Source organism: Manacus candei, unplaced genomic scaffold, assembly GCF_025592945.1.
Source record: "Manacus candei isolate 608988 ecotype Guabito, Panama unplaced genomic scaffold, ASM2559294v1 h1tg000014l, whole genome shotgun sequence".
Taxonomy (NCBI): domain Eukaryota; kingdom Metazoa; phylum Chordata; class Aves; order Passeriformes; family Pipridae; genus Manacus; species Manacus candei.
This window is the reverse complement of record NW_026138062.1, coordinates 66,348,968-66,373,430: the sequence shown is the minus strand read 5'-3', so window position 1 is coordinate 66,373,430 and position 24,463 is coordinate 66,348,968. Positions and strand designations below refer to the sequence as shown.

General features: G+C 40.0%; 1 protein-coding gene across 1 annotated transcript in view; it reads right to left on the bottom strand.

Moving 5' to 3' along the window:
- Positions 1-3,222: 3,222 nt before the first annotated feature.
- ADAMTS5 (ADAM metallopeptidase with thrombospondin type 1 motif 5) overlaps positions 3,223-24,463 on the bottom strand; it is a 48,617-nt gene continuing 27,376 nt past the window's right edge. The window contains exons 3-8 of the mRNA XM_051779754.1: positions 23,749-23,916; positions 17,687-17,970; positions 16,359-16,542; positions 15,746-15,921; positions 14,943-15,118; positions 3,223-11,523 (exon numbers count right to left, since the gene is read on the bottom strand). Of these exons, the coding sequence (XP_051635714.1) occupies positions 10,968-11,523; positions 14,943-15,118; positions 15,746-15,921; positions 16,359-16,542; positions 17,687-17,970; positions 23,749-23,916 (1,544 nt within the window). The 3' untranslated portion in view covers positions 3,223-10,967. The remainder of the gene's footprint in view (positions 11,524-14,942; positions 15,119-15,745; positions 15,922-16,358; positions 16,543-17,686; positions 17,971-23,748; positions 23,917-24,463) is intronic.

Genomic DNA, 24,463 nt, shown 5'->3' with positions numbered 1-24,463 from the left:
TTTAAAGCTTACCCAAAGATATTGAGTTCTATGGGATCTAAATCAACTCCCTGAGTTTTCCAAAGTTTTTGGATGGTGCCTGGTTATTGTTTAGATCCAGATACAAAAGAGAAAAGATCCTGTCCACAGATACTGTTCTTTCTTGGAGTTTTTCCCCTGCTTTTTTTCTTTTGTAGTTGTAAATGAGAAGTAACTACATCTCTTATTTTTTTTTTTTTGCCAATGTCTTTCTTTTTCCTAGTCTTCTAGGTATTTAACATCCTCTTTTACATATTTCTAGAAATCTGACTAGCTCTGAAAACGAACCAGGTGATGATTTGAATACACATTATGAATGTGGCCAAAGGAAATGGTTCCTGGGGTGTAGAAGGTGCGGACTCTGGGGAAGAGGAGCCTGAGACTGGAGCCACACTGGAAAGGCCTTCCCAGGCTGAGGCAGGCAGAGATCTTTTGGAGGCAAAGCTGTTCCACAGTAACATTACAACTTGTTCTGTCTCTGTCTCTGCCTGGCCTTAAGAAACTATTTTGGGGGAAAAATAGCCAAAAATACACAACAAATCTATCCCAAAATAATAAACATTCTGATGGAGGGGGAAACAAATCCTTTGGTTCTTTCTCCTCTCCTCTGAAGGAAAGGTTCTTCATATATAATTCTTCACCGTTTCATTTTATTCCGACGAACGGGCAGAGTTGTGATGGTGATTTCCTGCATTCATGGAGAGGCTGAGGTTTCCACAGAGGAGTTCTGCCACTTCCCTTCTCCCTTTGAAGTGAAGCTGAAGAGCATTACAGCGTGCCTGTGCAGCCAAGAGTCTGACTGTGTATTTTGGCATTTGAATGCCAGACTGGTTGGTAATTTCCCCTTAAATCCTTTCATAGCTCAAATTCCTGTTGAAACAACCTATATCTCCGTAGCCTCTGGTTTACCATACAGGGTCTGCCATTCGGTTTATCCCTCAGAAGCCATGCCATTTCATGTGCCTTTATTTGGCTGTGTGCAGCATGTATTTAAAATGAAATATTGGCCCAAACCCCTCTGGATGGCTGTCAGATCTTAGCATGCCACATAAATATCAGTGAGAAAACATTCCTCCCAGCCCACACAGAATGTATCTAACACTGTTTTTTCTGGACAAACCAGCCCTAGCACAGTGAGGCCTTCGGCAAAGGACCACTTCCAGTGGGCAGAGCCCTGTTTTAAATTGACCACTTTAAAGTGCTCTGAACGTTTCCAGTATAATTTTTGTTACCCTTTAGTTACAGACCACCTTTACTAGGTAACTAAGCTTGTTTGCCAACCCACTGGGTAGCTGCCATCTGAGCAATACCCTGGGTGGCCTGCTGCCAGCTCTCAACTATTTCAAGATGTGAGTTACCTGATGCTCTCAGGCACGACAGGACTGTAGTGGTGCTCACTGTGCTGGTTCCTGCCTGCTTTACCAGGCAGTTGTTTCTCTGTGGTGCCTCCATGGTTTTTTGGCTGCACAGGGCTGGTTTGCAATGGGCCTCTCTGCTGCAGTGCCAGTCAAGTGCAATTTGCACTTTTTTTTTTTCCAAAAATGTACAGTTTATGTCCACTAACACGTGGATGGCCCTTATGTGATTACTGGCATGGCTAGAGCAGAATTTACACCCGCAAACCTCACCAGGGCATATGGGCTTCAATCTTTACAGCAGGTAAGCAAAATTATCCATGGGCATGAGAACATCTGGCTCCCATCAGCAGAGGGCCTGGGCACAGCACCTGCTACCAACAGCAGCCTAAAGCTTGAAAGGAGCAAGGGCCTCAGTGCCTGCAGAGCAAACAATGCGAAATCCATTTTGACTGCACTCTCTCAAAATAACACTGCAACTGTGCAAGGGTGAAAAAAGGACAGAAGCAGAGCTGGCACTATTAAAAAGATTGATTTCTAAAGCACACCTGTGTGAAGCATCCAGATGAGCCAGAGACAGGCATGTCCTCGCCCTCGTGCAGGATCTCAAAGTTCAGCTGGTTTCACCCTGTGACACAGTGAGAGTCAATGCCGGCAGGGCTCTCAGATGGGCTGTGGGGTTCAGCCCCCTGCCCTCCACTTCTGGCAGCTGCGAGGGCAGGGGTTCCTGTTCCTTTGGAGCCCAGCTGGCAGCCGTCATGACTTATGGGAAGCACTGCTGCTAACGGGAGACTGCTTAGCAGAACGCACCCTTCTGTGGTCAGGGGCATGCGGGAGGGCTTGGCTTAATTCTACAAGTTTAGGTCCTTTGGGTTTACTGAGACAGTGGAAGAAATAAAACAAAGGCACACCACTGAACCAAATTACAGGTAGGCATAAATAGATGCTTATGAGCCTCCTGTGCCAAGATGCATTAAATCTAATAAAGGTTACAGAGTGCAACACTTCTAACCCCTTCCACCTTCTGAGACACCCCTCTCTCTCCCACACCTGTGTGCACATGTGTTCTCCAGAATTTCATCCAACTTCCTGGTCTTACTGTATTTGTTAAGCAACACTTGGAGCAGTCAGACTATGGTGGCAATGGCCAAAGTGGCCATTTTAATAAGCTCATCCTTAGGCTGCACACAGTTGCTACAACAAAGCTTTCTTGAGCAGCTGCTTAAGAAAATGTCTGTGCACTTTCACTTAGATGTATGTTTTTCCCCAGAATGATCAAGGGAAAGCAAAGAGATTGCTGCCCTGGCCTTCCAAGCATGGAAAATAATAATTTTTCTTCGGCTTTTTTTAGATTATTTTTCCCACACATTTGCTCTTCAACCCTATCCTTAGGTCAGCTTAAAATGCTGAGTGGTCTAAGTATGATGAATTTATTACTTTAAACTTCACAGAGCACAGCATAAGGAGAGTGCGAGGAACAGTGTAAGCAATGTGGAAAGGCTTGTGCATTTTCTAGTTTGATTACTGGATGTATTTTGAGGTTTCCAAAACTATTTTTTTTCTTAAAAAAAAAGGATCAGTTTGGCTAGAAGACTGAAATTGGATCAAATCCATCTTGCATCCCCACCTAAAAATGAGATTTGGGTCTGCAAGTTCAGAATCTTGGGAATAGAAGTCTCCCTCCTCACATGTAATTATGGATAGTTTCCGAAGAGGTGAAATGTCACATTATGAAGAGATGGAAAATGCATTAAGAGAGAATGAGTTCATCTTCCTGATACAGAACAGTCTCTGCAGAATAATGGGATTATGGCAGCGTTGGACATTTGAGAAAGTCTATACTGCTGTGTCTGCTTTATTTGATTTGTATATGAATGGATTTCGGTTCCCAGTAATCGCTTTCTCTGAGCTACTGCAAACTCTTAAAATGGAAAATAAAAATGGAATTTTGGGGAGATAGGACCTGCTATAATCACTTGGTGACACTGCAGCTTGCCATGCAGAGAGAGATATGGAGGAGGTGCTGACTTATCTCTGAGATGGTAACACTTGCAGAGTTCTGTAGGAGGCAAAATGAAAGTAGAGGGTAAAGCTGTGGCTTAGTTTGCATATCTGGTATTTCTACCTGCAGGTGGGCAGGAGGAGACAAGGTGGTAGAGGAGGTTTTGCACTGCTCTAGGACCCTGGCTGAGGAAAGATGCAGGGAGGGGTGAAAACCTGTTAGCCAACTTTTACTGAAGACTGTAGCAGATGATCTATCTCCCTGAAACATTTAGGCAGGGTAAGTGCCAAAACTGCCTTCTAGCACAGGTTTTTCACTGCACCCTTCACTGGTGTTGACTGGTGTCGGCTTGATGGGCAGTGACCAGCCTTATAACCATCTAGTGTAAATGTATAAGCAAGATTTTCTAAAATATCTTTATATATGTGTATTTCTCTATATATACAGTAGTAATATTAAAAGTATGAAATATTGTGCATATATCAAGCACTAGTAGAACAACTCTCTTCAAGCAGATTTATTAGCCAATTTTTTCTGAAGACCTTGGGCCCCTCTATAGGTACTGATGGCTCTGTAAAGCTTCACTACCTTTGTCTGAACAGCCTAGGAAGAAAAGCTATTCTTGGCATGTATAAAACTGTTTCTGCAAATAAGAACCAATTTCATTCACAGTTTGTAAAACAAAATAAAAGCAAAACCTCCAAATTAATAAAAAACAAAATCAAAAAATCGTAAAAAACACCAGCAATCAATAAATTAGACATGCACATGGAGTAAGATTTAGACAGGATGAGTTTGCTTTTACTTTGGGGAAGAACACCTCTTTGGAAAGCATAATTTCTGGGAACAAGAAAAACTCCAACTTAACGTTGTGCAATGTGAAAGGATAAGCAAGAAATCAGTGTGAAAAATGAAATATAAGGTATAATAATATGGTTCTATTGGAAGAGTAAATCTTTGTAATAGGGATCTTTGTCTGAGGCTCTGGAAGGGCACCGAATGCCCCCTTCTGCCCTTTCCTGTTATGTGTCCTGACTCCCCAAAACATTTTGCTGGAACTCCACCCAACCACAACTAAAGTGCAGTGTTTACACAGAGAAAGGATATTTATGCCTTAATGTAGAAATCAGCTCCTTATGCTCTTCTGTCTGTAGTGGGGCACAAACAGCAAACAGTTGCCCCGAATATACCATATAAACAAATATTTTGGACCTATGATACAGTTTGTATTTATTACCTTTACTGAAATCACAGAATCAAATGTTTCAAGATTACAACTGGTAAATTATACATATGTAATAGTTCACAAAACAAAATATTGGCCTTCAATGTGTCATAGTACAGTGTAGACCTTGTACAATTCAGTTCAAATGAATCTTTATATTGCATAACATATTTTTAGGATGTAAACTGGCTGACATAGTAGTGCTCTAAAAATGTTAACTCTTCGGTTGGACACATACTAGGATGAAAAAAGAGTTTTGTGACACATCTTGTTTTTACAAAGGGTTCTGGTATTTCAGCCAAGTTATCTGTAATGCACAAAGTGACACTTCCCAGAATATGCTGACACCAACAGTGTATAAAGAGGCACGTGAAGTAAACTAAGCAAAACCAAACATTGTGCTTTCCCCTTAGTCCTTCCTACAATACCTCGTTCATTTTATCTTATCTGGTGCTGGGCAGATGACCTGGCTATAGAGGTTAAAGGGGTTTACTGCTGTACAGGAGTATACACTGTCTCCAACTTGAATTCAGCGTATTATTTCCTGTATCTGGTGGGATTTTAACAATGCACTTATACTTGACTGTCACTATGTTTCATATGATAAACTATTTGAAGATTTCACAGTTCATATGATAAATAGTGTAAACCAGTTACTATAAATTAAAGTTATGCTGTCACTTACAGTGGTATAAGTCTGAAGCACCTCCTGCAAAGCCAAATGATGTAATGAAGTTACTCTAAATTTACACAGATATAACTAAACCCAGTGTAACTTTTTCCCCCTGTGAGTGGGAGTAATGGAGACCCCGAAAACTTGCTTCTGTATGTATGTACATGTACATGTTTATATATACACAAGCATGCACATGCACACACAAAAACTATGCACTTTGCATTTAGCCACGGGGAAGCCCTACATGTGCCCATGTATGAGTTTCAACACGGACCAAGCCAGGCTGATGTGTGTGGAGATGATTTTACTGTCCTTACAGTGACCATGAGCCCCCCACAGACAACATCCAGAGCGAACGACGCTGTGGGTTTTGTCTTCAAATTGTAAAAGTCTGCAGTGTGCAGAGCATCAGGGTAGTACTGGGGTGCTTGGTGTGATGTGTCTGGAGAGAAGTTCCTACACCACTCACCTGCGTTTGGGCATTTCAAATTTTGCACTCTGTTACTGAAAATTTGCACTTGTGATAAAATCTTCTAAGGCTCAAAGCCACCTTCTGGGGTCCCAGCTGAGGACCTAGTTTCCCTTACATTAAGAGTCACTACTGGTACACCTGATAAACCAGAAATACCTGCATTTGCAATGTTATTTAAAGCAAGGATGTTGAATTAGCTTTACCATACAAGTTAGTATCAGCGTACCCACAGAAAAAACCCTCTTGAAAATGTTGCAAATAACAAGTATGAATGCAATGATGTACTCTGGCAGCTCTATAAAAATTAATCACTTAATTAAAAGAAGGAACAAACCCCTCCAAACCAAGCAACCTTTTTCCTGAAAATTGCAGCCCATGCTCAGAGAATCCAATTTTGCCTCTTGTCATAGGCTCCATCTCCCTCAGTGACAAAGAACACCCTGGCATTCATTGGCATGAGGAAAATCATTCACCTAAACATATTGCTGAAAGCCCACAATTGTTAATGAGCCATCCCTAGAAATCCTATTTAAAGCCTGCCCTGAAGATCATCAAGGACCCAGCTAGTAGCCACTCCATGGCATTTTGGATTGTGTCTTGAGTGAGGCAGCATCGCCCACCGGCCACCACTAATTCATTTAAAGCCTCGTGGCTGGCACCGGGTCCTTGGTAGTGCTTGGGTGGCAGCAGGGGCTGTGCAGAGAGGCCGAGCTGGAATTTAACTTAAGTGAATGTGGGCACTGGTAGGCAAGGGGACTTTCAGCAGCTTGAAATTGCTTATAAGCAATCTGTAGTACTGCCTTTACAGTGAAGTGGCTACAGGAGTCATTTGTATTGTTAAATAAACTGCAGAAAAGCTGTACATTTGTCTGTATCACATTTTTCCCCTAACACTGGACCTGATACTAGTTCCCTTGAGTTCTGAAGTAGTTGAACTGGAGGAAAAGTGGAAGTAAAATAGATATTGTTATTTTCATGGAAACATGCTTTACTAGCTTTTTTTGTATCTAACTTTTCCTGGTGTGGTGCAAAGAGCTAGAATACAATGAAGTAAAATATTGAAAAGCATTCCAAACTGGGCTTTTGACTTTTATAGCCATATATACATATTTATATATGTATATAAACAGTGAAAACACTGGAAAAGTACCTTCTATAATGGTTCAGGCTTCATAAACCAAATCATACATTGTTTAAGCTATTTCTTAAAGAGGTACCCAAGAGTTTCTCTTTAGTGTTTTCACTTTAATGTAAGAAGCTGCATGAGAGAAGACTCACTTGCCACCCTGGCAACTCAGGAACTTCATTCACATATAGAGGACTCCCAGTTACTAAAAGTCTGTGCCTGCTTCAATGGAAGCACCAGCCTCGGTGGTCAGTCTGAGGTGTGCAGCACAAATTGCACATGTCTAAGCGAAGCAAATCTGTTGTCTGACTTCTTCAGGAGCCATTATGGGTTTTTTTCAGTCCACAGACCTTTATGACTCTCTAGTTGAGAGATTTTTGAAGTGTAAGTGTAACAGGGAGCTTTTAGCACAAGGTGTCACAAAATTACAAATCCAGAACCTACTCTAAGTAAAAGATGGTGGCAGAAAGAGAATATACATCTATACAGTGTGCACACATGTATACACATATACTCCTGTTTCATGAAAAAAGTTTTCTAAATAAAATCATACAAAAAAAAAATAACCAGTGCCATATATTATGTAAACTCACAAGGCATACTTTCAACACAAATCTGAAGCATAAATTAAAAGAGAGCGAGAAAGTGAGAGACAGAGATGATAGCAAAACATTTTAAATATAGAATTTGCACAATTGGTATTTTGTTAAATAAGAATAAATAAATTCATTACATCCATTCACATACCAGTTGTAAAAACAATAAATTACTTTATTTTTTTCAGTGCTGTGTTGCCCTTTTCTTTTTTTAAACAGCTGTTATTATTCCACAAGATTATTCCCTCTCCCCCTTGTGATAAAACTGTTTCCACAGGAGGGCAGCTAAATTTAATTTCTTGTATACAGTCAAACCAAAGTTGACAGGCTTTTTCCTAATGAGAATCTCTTATTTGAAAAGTAGATGCTGTAAAAAACACCAAAACTTAGAGGTCCAAATTCACCTAAGGGCACCCTAAGTGTGTCCCAAAGTCAGTGTGAATTTAACTGAGGACTGTTCCTTAATATGCCAAGAGCAAAACTCTGGGTTTCTATCCCCTAGGTGCATTTTATGACTCCAGCTTGGCAACACTGGGTAGCTATGTAAACAATGATGTAACAGAGTGAGTGACACAGAATTTAGTTGGGAACAGATGTGGACATGACAAACTCAGATACCTTCCACCAATTCTTCATTCATCAGTTACATGAGACAGCCATGACCGACAGAAGGAAGGTTTGGAATTGGAATCTGACTACCAAGAACACCTAAAAAAGTAACAGTTAACTACAGCAGGCTGTGTTAACTACAGCAGGCTGACCTAGTTTATCTTACACTTTTAGGGTCCTGCCTTGGTCTGTCCCCTTGCCCTCTCACCATAGAAGGGCAACTGCTCTTTGCTCATGATACTATGCTTCATTGCTACACTGGTGAAAAGGGTAAAGTCACTATAGTGGTTTGTTCTCATACTTATTTATATTTATATAAATAAACTCTTTCAGTGGAAAAGATACTCTTGATCTAAGGAAGCTTTAAATTTATACCCGCATATGGTATTACTCTTCTGGAGCCTAAATAGCATCCAAAAGCTTTACTCATCCTTTTGAATATATAATAAATTATCACCATCATGAAAACACAAATACTTGTACATTCTGTGTCTATTATGAAAAAACGTAGGAAAAACAAATACCACTTAATGCAGCAGCTGTACGCTGAGACAAATGTTAAGTCTGTGCTGAGACACGTTAAATCTCCTGATTTTTCCTCTCATGATGGTTTCTATTTGTTATTGACTTTTTCGAGAGGCTCTAGAACGTGGGTAATATATAGATAAGTATAGAAATTTGATTACCTGAAAGGAAAATAAGGCATTTCAAAGCGATCTTATTTTAACAGGCAGAGAAGGCTCTCTGCAAATATTCAGAGCCTCTCAGTTCTTAGGGTGGGATCAAGATTAAATGGGGAGTTTTCCTCAAGACCCACAATTTTGCATAGGGACTACTCCTAAACAGAAGGCCACACCGGTTTTGAAAGCTGAAGATGATTAGTAACATTTGTTGGTGATCCATTTAACAGAGGAGGAGGCCCTGCCCCTGTTACTGTTTATTTAGAACAAGGTACAAAAATAGATACTTCTCCAGGTTTCACAGTTGTGGATGTAGCAACTCTATGCTGTTTTGAAATCATCACATGATTTCTAAGAGTTCATACAAACATGCCACAGTTGCAAAAACATGTTTGTGTCAGCCTGGAGTCAGACTTGCCCTTCTTGCTACACACTCCAACAAGTTTTCCCTCCTGATTTCATGGGATTTTCAGAAAAGCCTGAGGTGCTCGAGGACCACTGACTCACAGCTGTGAGGCTTGTCTGAAAATCCTCCTGTGATCCTGGACTCTCCTGTGTGGATGAACAAAGGCATAAAAGACAGATGGGATTCTAATTCCATCAGTGTTTTTTAACTGTTTCTTTCACTACCTGTTATCTCAGGGCTTAATTCAAAGCCTGCTGATATAAGAGGAAGCAATTTTAACAGGATTGCTATCAGGCCTTCACCTGCATAAGGTGAAATGTCCATCCTCAGTAACAGAACTTCTACCAGACAATAATGGGATTCAGGAACTGCTGCCAATGAAAACTATTACCAGCTACTGCCTGTACTGTGGAAACAGTCTTATTGATATTGGACAAGTCCTCCACATCCTGATGTGGTTTGACTTCCTAGTGACCCCTCTTCCTCCCAAATGTGGTAGATATACAAAACATGAATGCCTTCTATAGATTTAAAAAACCCCAAAAGACACACAAAACAATCAAAAAAGACAAATAGTTACAAACTTTTGCTGGTACGATGAATACCAGAGTTAGACATGATGGACAAAACAGTGATAAAATATTAACTGCTTGCTGTGTTTTTTTGACCTTTATAGCCTCTTGAAAAGATGTAGGTACATTACACATTGTTAGATTCAAGGTGGAAGCCATAGAGAAAATAACAGAGAAAGCAGCTGAACACAGCCTCAGAATATCTGAGTTAGAAGACACTTGATTATCTTACCTGTAATTTTTGGTTCTCTAACTAGTTTCTACAAAATACAGTATGCCTTTGTTTCATGGAAAGAAGCAGCTAGCAGCTATTGTTAACTGACAACAAGGACCCCAAGCTGTGGCACAGCTGGAACTAAGTGAAAGGTTTACAAGCACAGTGTACACAAATTCCTCCTAGCAGCCAAATCCTCCTTCTGTGCATGCCTGACACACACATGGTGAGGAGCTGCTGATGGTCCTGGTATTTGAGCAATGTACACGTGGGGTGTTCTGGTCTGCAAGCTGCTGCAACGCTCCTTCTGAGAATTTCTTGGTGGATACACAGTACTTGTCATAGAATAATGATATACTGTCAGGAAATTCCTAGCATGAAAATGTATTTCCTTTTGTCAAAACCAAAAGGTATTACTTTTTAAAACCAGCAGCAAGCTCTTCATTTTCCAGTAAAACATCTGTGGCCCTTTTTGAAGAACGGACCAAGTCCAAAAGGGCTACAGATATACTTTGGTCAATCACTTTGCTTATGTAGTTTGTCTTTTCATTTTTTAATAGAACCATGTCATATAAAGTGACATACTGAATGAAATATATTTACAAAACAGTATAAAATAAGCTACTGTGGGATCATGGGTACATGTGGCATTTTCTAAGGACATACTGTATTAGAGGTAGGTGAAAAAGGGGAGATGATTCTGTAACCTTTAAATATCCCAGGTTCCTCCATTCACTAGTTCTTCTTCTTTTGCATTATTTTAGTTTACATTTTTGCAGACACAGAGGGCTTGTAACAACTTTAATGCTTAGTTTTTTTGACATATTAAGATCACCCTACTATTACTTAAAGCAGTGCACATCTTCATTTGGTCCAAATAGGCAGATTCTGCCCATAATTTGAGACTGTATGTAAGTACATTGAAGCCTTTGCTTCGCTCTGTCTGGGCAGACCTAATACCAGTATGTCAACAATGGCTTAATCAAACCTCTTTTAAAGAAGATCACGACCACAGGTTAACACTTTTTCAACAAGCACTGTTTAAATGCTGACGGTCTCTGAGAGAGAAGACAACCCTTAGCTAGTTTTCCATGCCCGTCTTTGCACTGGACAGTCCTGGTGTGCCATCCCGTGTCACACGTTCGAGAACAGGAGAGCCACGGCCCCGTAACCCAGCGGGGTTGCGTGAGCTGCGGAGTCACTTTGCTGGTGACAGAGTTAGTCATTTGCCCGGGTTTCTTTGGCACAAAGAAGCTGTAGCGGACGTCCACGGGCTGCGTTGGATCGGTCGCCAGTATCTGCACAATGAGAATCTCCTTTGTGGCAGAGTGTCCCATCGCGTGCAAAAAATCGTCCCTGTGGCTCCACCCGCTGTAGTTCATGACAGTCCCGTTGATGTCAATGATTGTTTCTGAAGTAGAGATCATGTATTTCCCATTGACAAGGTACTCACCGTTTTTCTTCTTCAGGGCCAGGTAGGCAGTGAACCTGCTCTGGTCCTTAGTCTTGAACTGCCGAACTTTGATGTGGGTTGCCCCTTCGGGGATCCTCACTACGTCTGTGTAGCCCTTGCTGAATGCAGGGAGAGAAAGAAGAGCATTCAGTAGCTAGCATGAAATAAGCCTCAAGTCCTACTGCAATGCCTCACAAAGTCATTGGTATGACACATCTCGCTTCATTCAGTTCAGGCCCTGAATCCAGCTGGATTGAGGCTCATCTTAGATTAATCTGACCACGTTCCACTGTTGGTCTACTGAGTTGTTCTTTATGTTCTTGAAGAAATTTCTATTGCACTTCTTTCAGATTGCTTAATCTTTAGCTTTAGTAACAATTTTATGTAAGTCAGATACAAGAGGAATGAAAAATAACAGATAGCTCATATATTTCACCAAAGGGTGGGAGATACGAAATATGATGCATGCGTCTCCTGCCAAGGAAAAGATAATGAGATATGCATTGGTTACAGCTGTTTCTTGCTGTCTTTGCTAAAATGATGATTAAGGAAAGCATGAGCAGAGAAACAGCTGGGTAGAGGTACCTTGGGAACATTTAAAAATAATCTTGATCACTGAGAAAAAATTTGTTTACTCTGAAACTCATAAACCCAAAGATTAATTGTCTAATAAGAGGGGCACCCAAATGTTTCATTTGTATCATCACAGAGTTCTCTCTGTTGCTACTTATGGAATATCTGAACTCAGATTTAGAAAAAGGTATTAAACTCTTTTACCGAAAGTGACAAGCATTCAAAATGTGCAAGTGTCCTGGAATTTGTCACTATCTCAAGTATGTTATTTTAACTTTACTGATACATAGAAAAAAATGTAAAGACTATACATAGCTATAGGCTACCAGCTGGACTTTGGAGACACGTATTTTCATTTCTAAATCCGTGACAAAACCATACTGCAAGTGTCCTATATCTGAAAGGTTTAATGAGAAAATACATTAAAAATATATGAAAGTGAAGGGGTGTCCTTTGGGATTGTTCAAAGAACAGATTGCTAATTTTGAGAATTTCTGGCTGCACAAGTAGAGATAGCACATACTACACATGAAATGCTTGTGCTATTTCCCTGCTATTTCCAGCAGTTATGGGACAATGGCTAAAACTCTACTGATTTAGCACCTCCATAAACCTGAAGGGATATGGTGCGAAACCCAGGCAGGGGACTCTGCTCTACAGCACTGCACAAATATTTTTACGTAACAGTTGCCAGAATAAGTCTGTTAAAACATGTCATTAAGGTTACAAAATCATTTGTTCAAAAACTAAAAGCAGTACTGGAGAATTCAAGACGTCTGCATAAAGAACTGTAACACTTCATGTGCACAAAGAAATATGTGCAGGATTAACTCTCCTCTTTCCCAACTTATAATTTGGCTTTAGAGTTTTTTAAAAAAAGTTCTCAGGAAGCAAGTTTCCCAGAAGATTATGTTTTGCCTGCTTTGAAAGAAAAAAAGTACAAACAAATGTTGTTATGGCAATTGTCTGCAATGGGAAATACCTGTGCATTTAAATTTTGCTGTACACTTAATGTAGAGATTGCTACAGTTTGATTATAATGGACAGCAACACATGAGCTGCCATTTTTCAGTGGAGGAAAGACAATTCTACTACAGCCACTGCCTTTTCATACACAACTGTAAAAACTGTTTACAGACAATTAAGATTTCACGATTTTAATGAGGGGTTTATTTTAAAGTCAATTACTCGCATAAAAGAATCGTCTCAAACAACATTTCCAGTAAAAATAAATCCTTGTCAGTCCAAAATCCAATCAAAATCCAGTTAGAAGATACTTGTGACTGGTTGATTATGACTTTCCAAAAGGGGCAACGTTTTAAAATGCATTGAGGCTGAATTTATATTTTACCCTCTGGCCAGTCTCATGTCACTTAGAGGTGTGATTTGAGGTGTAAGATGGGAACTTCACAGGAATAATTATAATAAACCTCTCCATTTCCAAGTGTATCACTTCTACAAATCTGGCTTCACTGAAATTCATGGAGTCCCTTTAACGCTTCTGCTGGAGGCTGGATCCCAGCATAAGGATTATTACTGAATCATATGAAGTGAATCTCCCACTGTCTTCATTCAGACATCCCAGGCATTTCAATATTTACAAACTGGAAAAGATTTAGTTTATATAGTTGCTAATTTGTATGGAAAGCTATTCCTTTTGGCAGAGGTGTTTTTGGCACCGTTAGGTGAGCAATCATTGGTTTAGCAAGAAAAAGATTAGTTATGTTTATTTTTAGAATAAATTCACTCTCAAAGCCATTTTTGACTGCTATTAATCTCTGTGTTGAAATGCATAGAAATAAAAGGTCATTTCAGGAGTCATATTTCAACTTCTGGTAGCTTTCAATATGCTATGTAAGAATTTGGAAGATATAAAACAAAATCAAGTTTATATATAAAGATGTTACACTAATGCAGTCACTGATTCTGAGTGGTAATTGTCAACTAAAAGTTCCTACCTTTGGATCTCTACAGCAATCCTCTTAGACCCTGGAAGCTATATGAATGATAATTTAAAATCCTCTTTTTTCTATGAATCTTAAGAATTGGAGAGGGAGGAAAATGAGCCCAGACATAAAGGAGACTTACTTGACATTGGTATCTCAGTTGGCCCCCTCAACGTGGTGAGGGAAAACCACGAGGGCAGTTCCTTTTATTTTACTTAACGCGTTAAGTTTTATTACAGTTAAAAGGTGAACTCTGACAGAAAAAAATGGATAACTGCTATAAATATTTTGACTTACAAAAATCCATCTGGAGATTGATACTATGCCAATGGACATGAAGGGATGTAGTCACACTTAAGCCAATGTTTACTTCTGGTATCTCATCTAGTTATCTAAACTCCACACATACTCAGCAGCTGAAAAGGTGATTTCAGGGTATAATCCCTCTCAGCTATTAAGTAAGATGTTTACAGCTGTCTGCTTCTCTCCATTAGTTATACATGGAATGTGTGTCACAAAATCACGTGGAATGCTCTCACTGGCATTCAGAATAGATGAGATGAAAAAACCTTCTCGGGGCATAACTTGCTAATGCAACAACATCTGGGAAATGCAAAATTTCAGATATGGAGATAATTCTGACCCCAAAAATTTTCTGATTCATTCTTCTCTTCCTTTTTCTCTGTCCTCTAGGAACCACAGTCCACCTGACATAGCAAGATTAGCAAGTAGGATGACTTGCTATGCCTTATTCTAGGCAGGCTTCCCATTAATGGGGTGCTCACCTGCATCACTGGCACTTTGTATCAGAAATGAACTTGGTACAGTGTTTTGCCAGTTTCAGGGTAATGCTAAGAGCCAGCTGCACACATCTGGAAAGTGCAGTATAGCACAGGCAATGTACTTTTTCCCCCAATCTTCATATGAAAGCAAATTGCATTGAGAGACATACGGAAAGCAGCACATTAGCAAAGTTATTATTTGCACAAGATACATTTAGCAATACTTGAGAGCAATACCTCTTTTTGGTAAAGGTGCCCATGACTTTTGTGCAGCTGGAGTTGTCTCCTCCACACACCCCACATTTGTCATACTGGAGCTTTGAGCCGATGATGCCGTCGCAGCCAGTCCGGATGCATTTTCCTCGGACACAGACTGAGTTACTGTACGGTCGACATTCAGTACCATCAGTTACCTGGGCAATCAAATGAATGAGCCTCAGTTAAAACTGCCACAGAAAACACTGACTTTTTTTGGATCCAACCGGCAGGACACAGTTACTTATGTATGTCACCTACTCAGAACAGCGAGCCCGACAGACCAGACTGAGTTTCTCTAACATCCCCAGCACAAAAACAATTTAGTAAAGCGCTGAAAGCAGCGACAGGTAACTTTCAGTTTGAGTGGCATCTGATAGAACAAACTGACCACAAGTCACATCTATACTACTTGGCTAGGTTAATTGGCTCTGTAAGATTTACTCTGGACTCCCTAAACCTAATTCAGGGTTAAAATTCCAGAATAATGGAAAACTCCAGGCAGAAACCCCTTTAGCCCCTTCTGAGAACAAACTAGTGCAGAGAGCACTAAGAGGCTCATATTTTTCATGAATTCACATACTGAGATGTGGAAAAACCCATCTCATTTTAGAGGCCAGTTCTGGTCCTAATGTATAACCAGTGGATCAAACCATTAAATCTAATCACACAGTGAAATCTCTGAATCATAGGATTAACTTCTTTTCCCTGGTTGAAGGGAAAGATTTTTAGATACAGGCCACTTCTGCACTGGAGCACGAAATCATGACTGGAGTTGCCATTACCTTCTGAGAAAACACCACATAATAGCCGGTTCCTTTGGCTCGGCAGGTGAGCTTGCAGACATCTCCGGGAAGTACTCCAGCATACTTGGGGACCCATTCAACAAATGTCTTGACACCCTTTGCATCAGACTGATAGCCATTCCTTGCTTCACACTGCTCTTGTCGAAAAGACTTAGCTGCAGAATTATTCACATCATTAGTGGCTATTTCAGACTACGCTGCAAATATCATTATGTCCATCTATTATTTCAATTTCTTCTTTACATAATTTTTAAGATACATCTCATCACTTCTCTACTTAGAACTGGCCCTCCAATCCTTCAACTGTTTTAGCTTGGAAATGTTCCTACGGCATAATAAGCATTAAAGGCCTAAAATTTGCATTACATTTCATTTTCCAGGACTGAAAATCTTTTTTCATTCACGTGTCCTTTCTCTATGGCGTCTGGGGAGGGCATGGGTGAAAAATTACGATACCGTATTAATGATTAATGTCTTGCTTTAGTAAATACATTTTGAGGAAACTACAGTGGACCTTTGCTGTGTCCTTCTACAGCAGATATTCAGTATTTACTGTCTATGAAGAGACAGGTTGGAACACAAAGGCACTCACCGTTGGCGGGGCAGGGAGCGACGTTGCAGGAGCGGTAGATGGCCCTCTTGCCCGTGCAGTACCGCCCGTTGTTTCTGGGAGCTGGGTTGTTGCAGTGGCGATAAGCAAACTGAACTCCTCCACCACAGGTACGGGAGCACTGTCCCCAAGGCCCCCAGGAGCCCCAGTTACCATGGCTTGAAGCCTGGAACGTAAGAAACAGTAGCAGGTAAGTTCATCATCCAAGTGCGGATGAAGTTGTGACATCTCAAAGTCGCCGCTAATATTTTCCTCATTGAAAGCAATTCTTTGATCATTTTAATCAAGAGCCTTCTTTCTCCCAGACAGTTAATTTCTGTCTTTTATCTGTACATTGACAACATCTCATTTGGCAAAGGCACTACGAGGCCTTGCTGCACACAGCTGCCTTCACACTGTTCCACGGAAGACACCGATGCACCAGAAAGAACGCCCAAAGTCTCATGTGCTGCTCTCTTTTATTTTGCTTTTCCTACCAAAAGGGCCCTTTAAACTGGCTTCAAGGGGTCTGGCTCCCAGAATATGTTCATAAAGCTAATCTATGATTAATTAAATCCAATTATTGTGATGTGTAGGCATTGCTTTGAATTACTGACAAGAGATGGAGTTGTCAACTCTGCTAAATTGGCTACCTAGAAACAGTATTGCAATAGCATGTAGAAGTCTATAAATGTGTAAAAAAGGGTGTTATAAGGGCTGTAGCTTGATTTGAATGGTTCTCATAGTTTGCAAATATTTTCACAAAGCTCTGCAAGTCCACACCTCTTCTGTGGGGCTACTCTCTACCCAGTAAATTTAGAAGTATCTGAACTGACAGTTCTCGTGAGCTTTCAGATGCACAGTGGACAGAGGAGATTCTGTCCCTGGAGGTACAAACTTCTCTGCTCCAGAAATTATATTCTGTATTAACTTCATCAACCTTTTCCTTCACTGCAATTAGGGTCCTGGGGCCTTTCAGATGAGGGATGTAAATTAAATTTACAGATTTAATTTATCTTGCATTCCATGGCCAAGAAGCCCAGAGAGCTATGTCCTGATAACTGATTTACTGAATGGGCATATCATCTACTCTGAAAGGATGCTCCCAGTTTTCCAGGAATGAAGGTTTTCATACTTCAAGAAGAAAACATGCTTCCTGAACCTCAGCAGCATTTTTCCTTTATCCCTCGCCAATAACAATCCAATTACAAGCTAAAAAAATAAGGCAGCTTTCAATCTGACTTCCAGAAAGTTCCTTTCACTTTCACAAAAACCAGCAATTTGAGGATCACGCCTTTTAAAATCCCCTAGGGTCACAGCCGGTAACTTACCGAGTAGTATTTCTTCTTGGTTTTGTCAACACATTTTCCTTGGAGGCAGATCCTTCCTTTTCCACACGGTGTTCCCTCGACAGCAGGGAGCTTCTTAGTCAGACAGACCATCTGCCCTTGGCGCACCACGGCACACCAGAGGCGAGAGCACACGTCCATCCCGGGGCACACGGTGTACTCGGGCCCGAAGGCCAGCTTGCACTGACGAATGGCGTCGTACGTTTGTCCCGGCAGCTCCTCGGGGCCCACGATGTGTTTCCTCGGTTGGTCCAACAAACAGTTACCTAAAAGAGCGATCCAACCTGTTACTACCCGTTTCCTACTCTTCTCTGCAGAGCTGCAAATCCGTCAGGTAAGGCAGAACAACAATGACAGCAAACCTCACTCAAAGGAAGCTGATGTGAACGGGGAGGCTCTGTGAGATGACATCAGGTTCTGCACAAGGTCATACTGCTGCCACTGTGTTCTCACCCAGCAGCACACCGGGTGTCAAGCTGCCTATTTCCCATCTGAGCTTATAAGTGAGTTTTACTCGGGTCCCCTTGGCCTTTCATCCTGGTTTCCTTTATGCGACGACTGGACACATTCCACATTATCAGTTTGTGATTTAAGGAGTGAGTGAAGTAAGCAAAGTTGTCATTTGAGTTCTGAGACAGAATGTCAGAAATGGTAAAGCTTCTAAAGGGATGTCAGAAAAATCAAAAAACACAGACTTGTAGCCAATGAGGCACTTAAAAAAAAAAAAAGGAAAAAAAATCAAAACAAAAGGGAAAGAAAAAACCCTAACAGACCAAAGGGAAAATATAAGCTGCATGTCAAAACTAATGCTGGTGGTAAACCTGGACCAGTCTCCTTATAAAGAATGATACTCGGCTGCTTATGGAATTAGTTTGAAGAGGGCTATCCATTAATTAAAAAATACATAAATACCAGGAAGAAAAAATTACAAAAACATAAAGAATTGTATATGTGTTTTAAGATCTACTGCAGTGGTCAGGATTTGTCTGGCATACTCTAAACATGAAAATTCCCATTTATGTTGTAGGTATCTACTGATAGCTATTTTTTCACCACTGGAAACCTCACTTGTTGACATGCAGAACTATTTATTCAGTGTAACCTCTTTTACACTTCATGAAAGGGATATGTGGTCTGGGCAAGCTTCACTTATCCTTGGCCAAAATAACTTACCACAATTTACCTCATTTTGGAATCTATACCAGTGTTCTTCAGTTGGATCATGGGTGAGAAAAGCCTATCTATAAAAACCTCTACTATTTACACAAAATGGAATAGAATTTCAAGCTGTGGCAGTGAATTTAAACAAACCAAATACTTAATTTCTCAATAACTTGGGTTTTCCTTTCAGAACACATACTTACTGCAACTGTTATTTTGTTCCTCTAAAGACCAAGGCCCATTAGCCAAATTAGCCAAAAATGCTTTCTGCATTACCTCTTACTACCAAAAACTCTCTGTTTTGCTAAACGTGTTCCATTTGTTGACCCTGATTTACCCCAGCCTTATCTGGACTATGCCGACTTTTTTAATGCAAACAAGGTGTGACAATGCTAACTCTCAAGAGATAATGATACTTAGAAGTACCCTGGCATTCAAAGGTTGTTGTAGTGTAAAATATTAGAGACATGATGAGGAGTGAGGAAGCACCTATCTTTTTTCTGGAGTTTCTGAAAAGGACATAACTGGCAAAAGTTCTGGCAAAAATACACTTTGTAAAAGTAAGTAATAGTGGAAATTCTACTTCATATACCTTGGGATGAGGAAGGAAGCTAATACATTGTTAAGGCAGTGATGGGAAGTCAGTAGTGCATCAACACTCATTGTTATACATTGCTATTGTACCTATAGTTTATCCAACTCACATGTAGAACTGTTATTCAGTATTTTAAAACATCATAATAACACTTCATTTCACCATGACAGACACCTTTGCCCCTCACTGAAATCTACTTTGACTGAAATGCCTGGAAATACAAATTTAGAGAAAAAAGAAAGAAAAGTCTCATCCTTGCATATACTTATCTGTCAATCATTTTAGTTAAAACCCATTCAAATACCTTTCACATTGAATAACAAACAGGTTTCACAAGCTTACATAGAAATATAGCATTTTTCCCCTCCAGAAGACATTAATTCAAAACTGAAGATAGTGAACATCCCTAAGGATTCCCCACAGGAAAAAAAATTATATTGGTAGAGAGTAGCAGTGTCTATGTTTAGACAGGTTGCAATGAAGTGCAGGTGTTGTTACCATGAGCTGGCCCAACCCCCTACTTGCAACGGTGAAAAAAGAGTTGAGAAGTTGGAGAAAAGTTTGTCCTGGGCCCCCTGGTTGAGAAGGCAGAGAGGGCTTCAATTCACTGTTACACTTCAACATACAGAATATGTATATTCTGCAATTCCCATTTTTTGTCCTGAGTACCAAAGAACATCTTTGTGCCCTGGAATAGAACGACATTGTTGGCTGATGACAGTGCTAATTAAGCCTTCTCATTATCTCTCTCAATGTTTTGTGTAATCTATCTTGGGGAAAAAAAAAGGTGGAACGAGATCTGTGCAGGAAGCAGATAAGCAGGATATAAATGAATTAAAATACAAGCAGTCCTTGTTTCAGGTTGCACTGAGCACTGTGGCTGAACACAATAAATCTCAAGCAGTCATACCACAGCCTCGTGGTTGGCATGACAATAAAGGCAATTAGTACCTTTGGAAAGGCTTTGCTAAAAGCAGATGGAAATAAATGTCACTCTCTTCTGGACACTAACTGAGCCTTTTCTTCCTAAATGTCAAATTGCTGTCTGGGGTCATCTCATGAGTGTAAAACAAATGGTGATATCATGACAACACTGTTTATCGTTCTCAGAGCAGGCCTCTGGAACAGGGAAGCAGGACCTTGATCCGCCCCAGACCTCCTGGTTGACCTTGGACAAGACATTTACATTGGGATTTATTTAGCTGACTTTAGCTGTATGTAATGCTGGTGTCTGCAATGCAGTCAGCTGTCAGGTGTTTCACTACTGAGGCAAACAAGTTTATGGTGTAATTAAGCACCACTAAGGCAACTGATGAGCTTCAATGCTGCTGATGGCATTGATTAGACCTCTGTGCACAACGATGGGAACTTGAGTACCCAGTTTAGGAGTAGCTACCTACATAGTAAGTACCCACATTTTATAAGAATAATACAGTCCCCAACATCACTTTCCAAATTTAGAACTTAGGCATATGAGTATTTGACAAAGTCATGTCAAGGAATTAGAGTCAAGACTGTAATGCTTTCTATTACAGCAGTACAGGGTGACTATCTAAATCTACATGAGAAGCTTGCTTAAAGCTTTGGTAAGACATTGACTCTTCATTTGTAATACAATAGTGCTCACAGATCCAAACTTCTGGACTTCACTCATATTTAATTTTGCTTACCCATAAGAAGGAGCAGATGAACCATTTTATATCCTCACGCCAATGCTGCCATGCCCTGTTCGTCATCCCAAAGCACAATTCATATGCTCATGCCCGCTCAGATCTACATAGTGCCTGTTGCACTTCTTGAAATTACACCCAAATGAGTGAGGGTTGTTTCCTCTCCCTAGCAGTGCTTAAAAGAGATAGGATTTTCTTCTTTCTGTAGCAAGATTGGAGGGGAGCTCCTTCTTGAAAACGAAAAGGAAGGGAGAACACTGAAACTATACAACAGTACATCTGCCACACCTAAGGAAAACCCAAAAAGTAGACACATACTTAATCTGAAGGAAGCACAGAACTGCGGCATGTTTGCACTGTTCCATTATCAGCCCAAAGCTGATAGACAGCATTGCTCTAATAGGCTCCTGTGGTTTCTGATACACTCAGTGCACTACAAATGGGAATTATGGAGCTACGGATTAATTCGCTGTCTGAAAGATGAAAATAAAACAAGAAGAACCGTTCCAAAAATAATGCATGTCCTTTCAAGCACAATAATTTGAAGAAAGTGCAGTTTAAATCACTGACTTCCATTTTTCCTTCATGGATAGCATTTGCATTCTGTTAAGACTGATCTCTGATTTAAAATAAGTAACTGTAAAATTATAATTTCAACAGAAAAGAAGACTGTTACTCACAAAAGGTCCCTGAAGGGCTGATCTATCAAGAAAAGAGATTTCCTAAACACTGTGTATTTGAAATCACATCAATCAGTAACAACATTAATCCTCAGAGGACTAGGGAACTCTGTGATGAGAGGTTCAATAACTCTTATTTAAGACTACATACCTGAGTGATAACTACTCATGAGTTTTCAAAAAGGCAATATACCCTAACCCATTCCTTAACAGACTGACAGATTGTAAGTCCTTTACATGCAGCAAAGAACACATGACATTGTGAAAAACTGGGTGGGTGGAAGGTGTCCCTGCCCATGGCAGGAGGTTGGAATTACATATCTTTAAGGTCCCTTCCAACCCAAACCATTCCGTGATTCCATGATTCAAGGGAAAGTGTCAGCAGCTGAGGACTGCCAAACTTCTTGTGCAGGAACTCAGCACTCATGATGAACAAGGAGACCATAATGCAGCTCTGAAGGATGTGAAGCTCTTGCCTATTTGTACATGAAAGAACTGGCAGAGTTACATTGTTAAACCTGCAGGACAGACTGTTACAGGCCCACCTTACTTCCATATTGAGACTGGGCCCAACTCATGAATAAGAGTCCAAATTGCAAGCATCCTCCAGACAGAAACAAGCCAAAGGTAAGGTGGGTGGGAGAAATGCTTTCTTTGCTTGCTTACTGCTGGAGAAAGCAGCTCACTGGAGGCACAGTAAGGAGAACAACTCAGGTCACCAAAAAAAAAAAAAAGAAAAAGGAAAAATACAACCTTTCTACTCACCTGCAGCAGGAGAGGAACAGAAGAGGAAAAGTAGTTCAGAGTTCCTTTTGCTCTCTAAGAGGTTATTTATGCACGGTGAGAGAAGTCCCTTTTTTTACCCCAGTGGACTGCACTGCACCTCAGTAACTAAACTCAAAAGGGAAAGTTCTCTTCGTATGTGGAAACTAACTTGGTAATATTAAGTCACTGCCAGAGCAATATGGACCATAAAACAGGACAGTACAGATTAATGGATCTAATAAAATTGAGAGAAAAAATTAAGTCATTCTCCAATCAAGAAAAACAGGAGAAAATATTTCAGAGAGTACTGAAATTAGTCGACAAAATATTTAAGAGCAAACCTTTACATATAGCAGACATACCATGGTTTTTATCCATAAGCATTTCAGTTACCATAACAACTTGATATATTCACTCAATTATGTCATTTTTATCTCAGCATTTTGGAATTTCAGTGGTTTTTTTAAGAACTGCTGTTGCTTTGGGAGCATACTGAAGACTTTAAAACTCATTAAAGAGTGAAGACTATGCTTTTTTATTTCTACATTTGGAAAATGAAAGCTTTACACTTATTCTCCAAGAGGTAAATTTCATATTTAACAAATAATAGTTACATGACTTTGGAGGGTAAGCTCCTGGGGCAGAAGTTAATTTTTACCATATATAGCACAGAGGACTCTGTATTTACGTAGTAAATACAATGACATTATAAATTTAATAAATGTAATAAATATAACAGCATTATAAACATAATAAACGCCATTAATGGTAACAAGAGCTAACTCCAGGTAGACCATATCATCCACTTTAATTTCTGTGAGGAAAAAGCCCTTTTCTTGTGCCCTTTGTTTAAAGGACCCCTCTGAGCTCATATCTGTGGCATTTCGGAAGACAAGACTAATTTCATGCTTTTAAATAAACCTCTCAATTTTCCAAACCACAGTATTGCCAACATATACTCCACCAACTCTTTCTTTTCTCTTGCATTTGAACCATTGGAGGGAGGGTGAGACTGTGCCAGGCTTTTAGACTTTTGCCTAGCTTTGGAGTCACTTCCAAGATAGTCCTGAAGATGACCAAGGAATGAACAAGCTGCCATAAAATGTTCTTATTTAAAAAATAGATCACAGCAAAAACTAACATGTAGCTGACACAAGGTGTGATAATACATACCATGACCATCATCAAAAAATTCTGTAATAGTTGCTGAAGTGCATTTGGACCAGGGTTTTGAAGCATCAATGCTGGTCAGAATGGAGGACATCAGGCGCTTGTCTTCCATGGAGCCAAAGTTCTCCTCACAAAATTTGGAGTCATCATGGGAAAGTCCAAGCAAGTGCCCTATAGATATGAAACAAATAAAAAAATTATATTACTATCCGTAACAGAATTTACCAGCTGGAGCTCACAGTCATGGCAAAATGAATCGTATAATTCATCCTCAAATTTTAAAGAGCAGCCCAAAGCAGGGCACTTGAAATGTGGTATCTCCACCTAAATAAAAAACAAAAAAAGCTGTGACAGTTTACACCATTACATATAGCAAAGAAGTAATGCCATCAGCTGACATGTCATTGAACTAACTGAAACCTGATGGAGGGTAAAGGGAACTGTACTCAATTATATTAGTCAACAATTTAGCCCTTACTGTTTTTCCAAATCATCTTCTGCAAGAAAGACTAATACTTTACTCTGTAAAGGCATTCTGCAATTGCCTAGGAAGGTGCTACAACATCTTTTAAACCAGACAAAAATCAAAGCATTTATGATGCAACCAAACAACCTCTATATAAATTCTTAAAGTGCACACCTTGCTGAAGTGCAAGTACCCTCTATAATATCAAATACATAAGCCATTTGAATAATGTTTTCAGCCTCTTTCATGTAG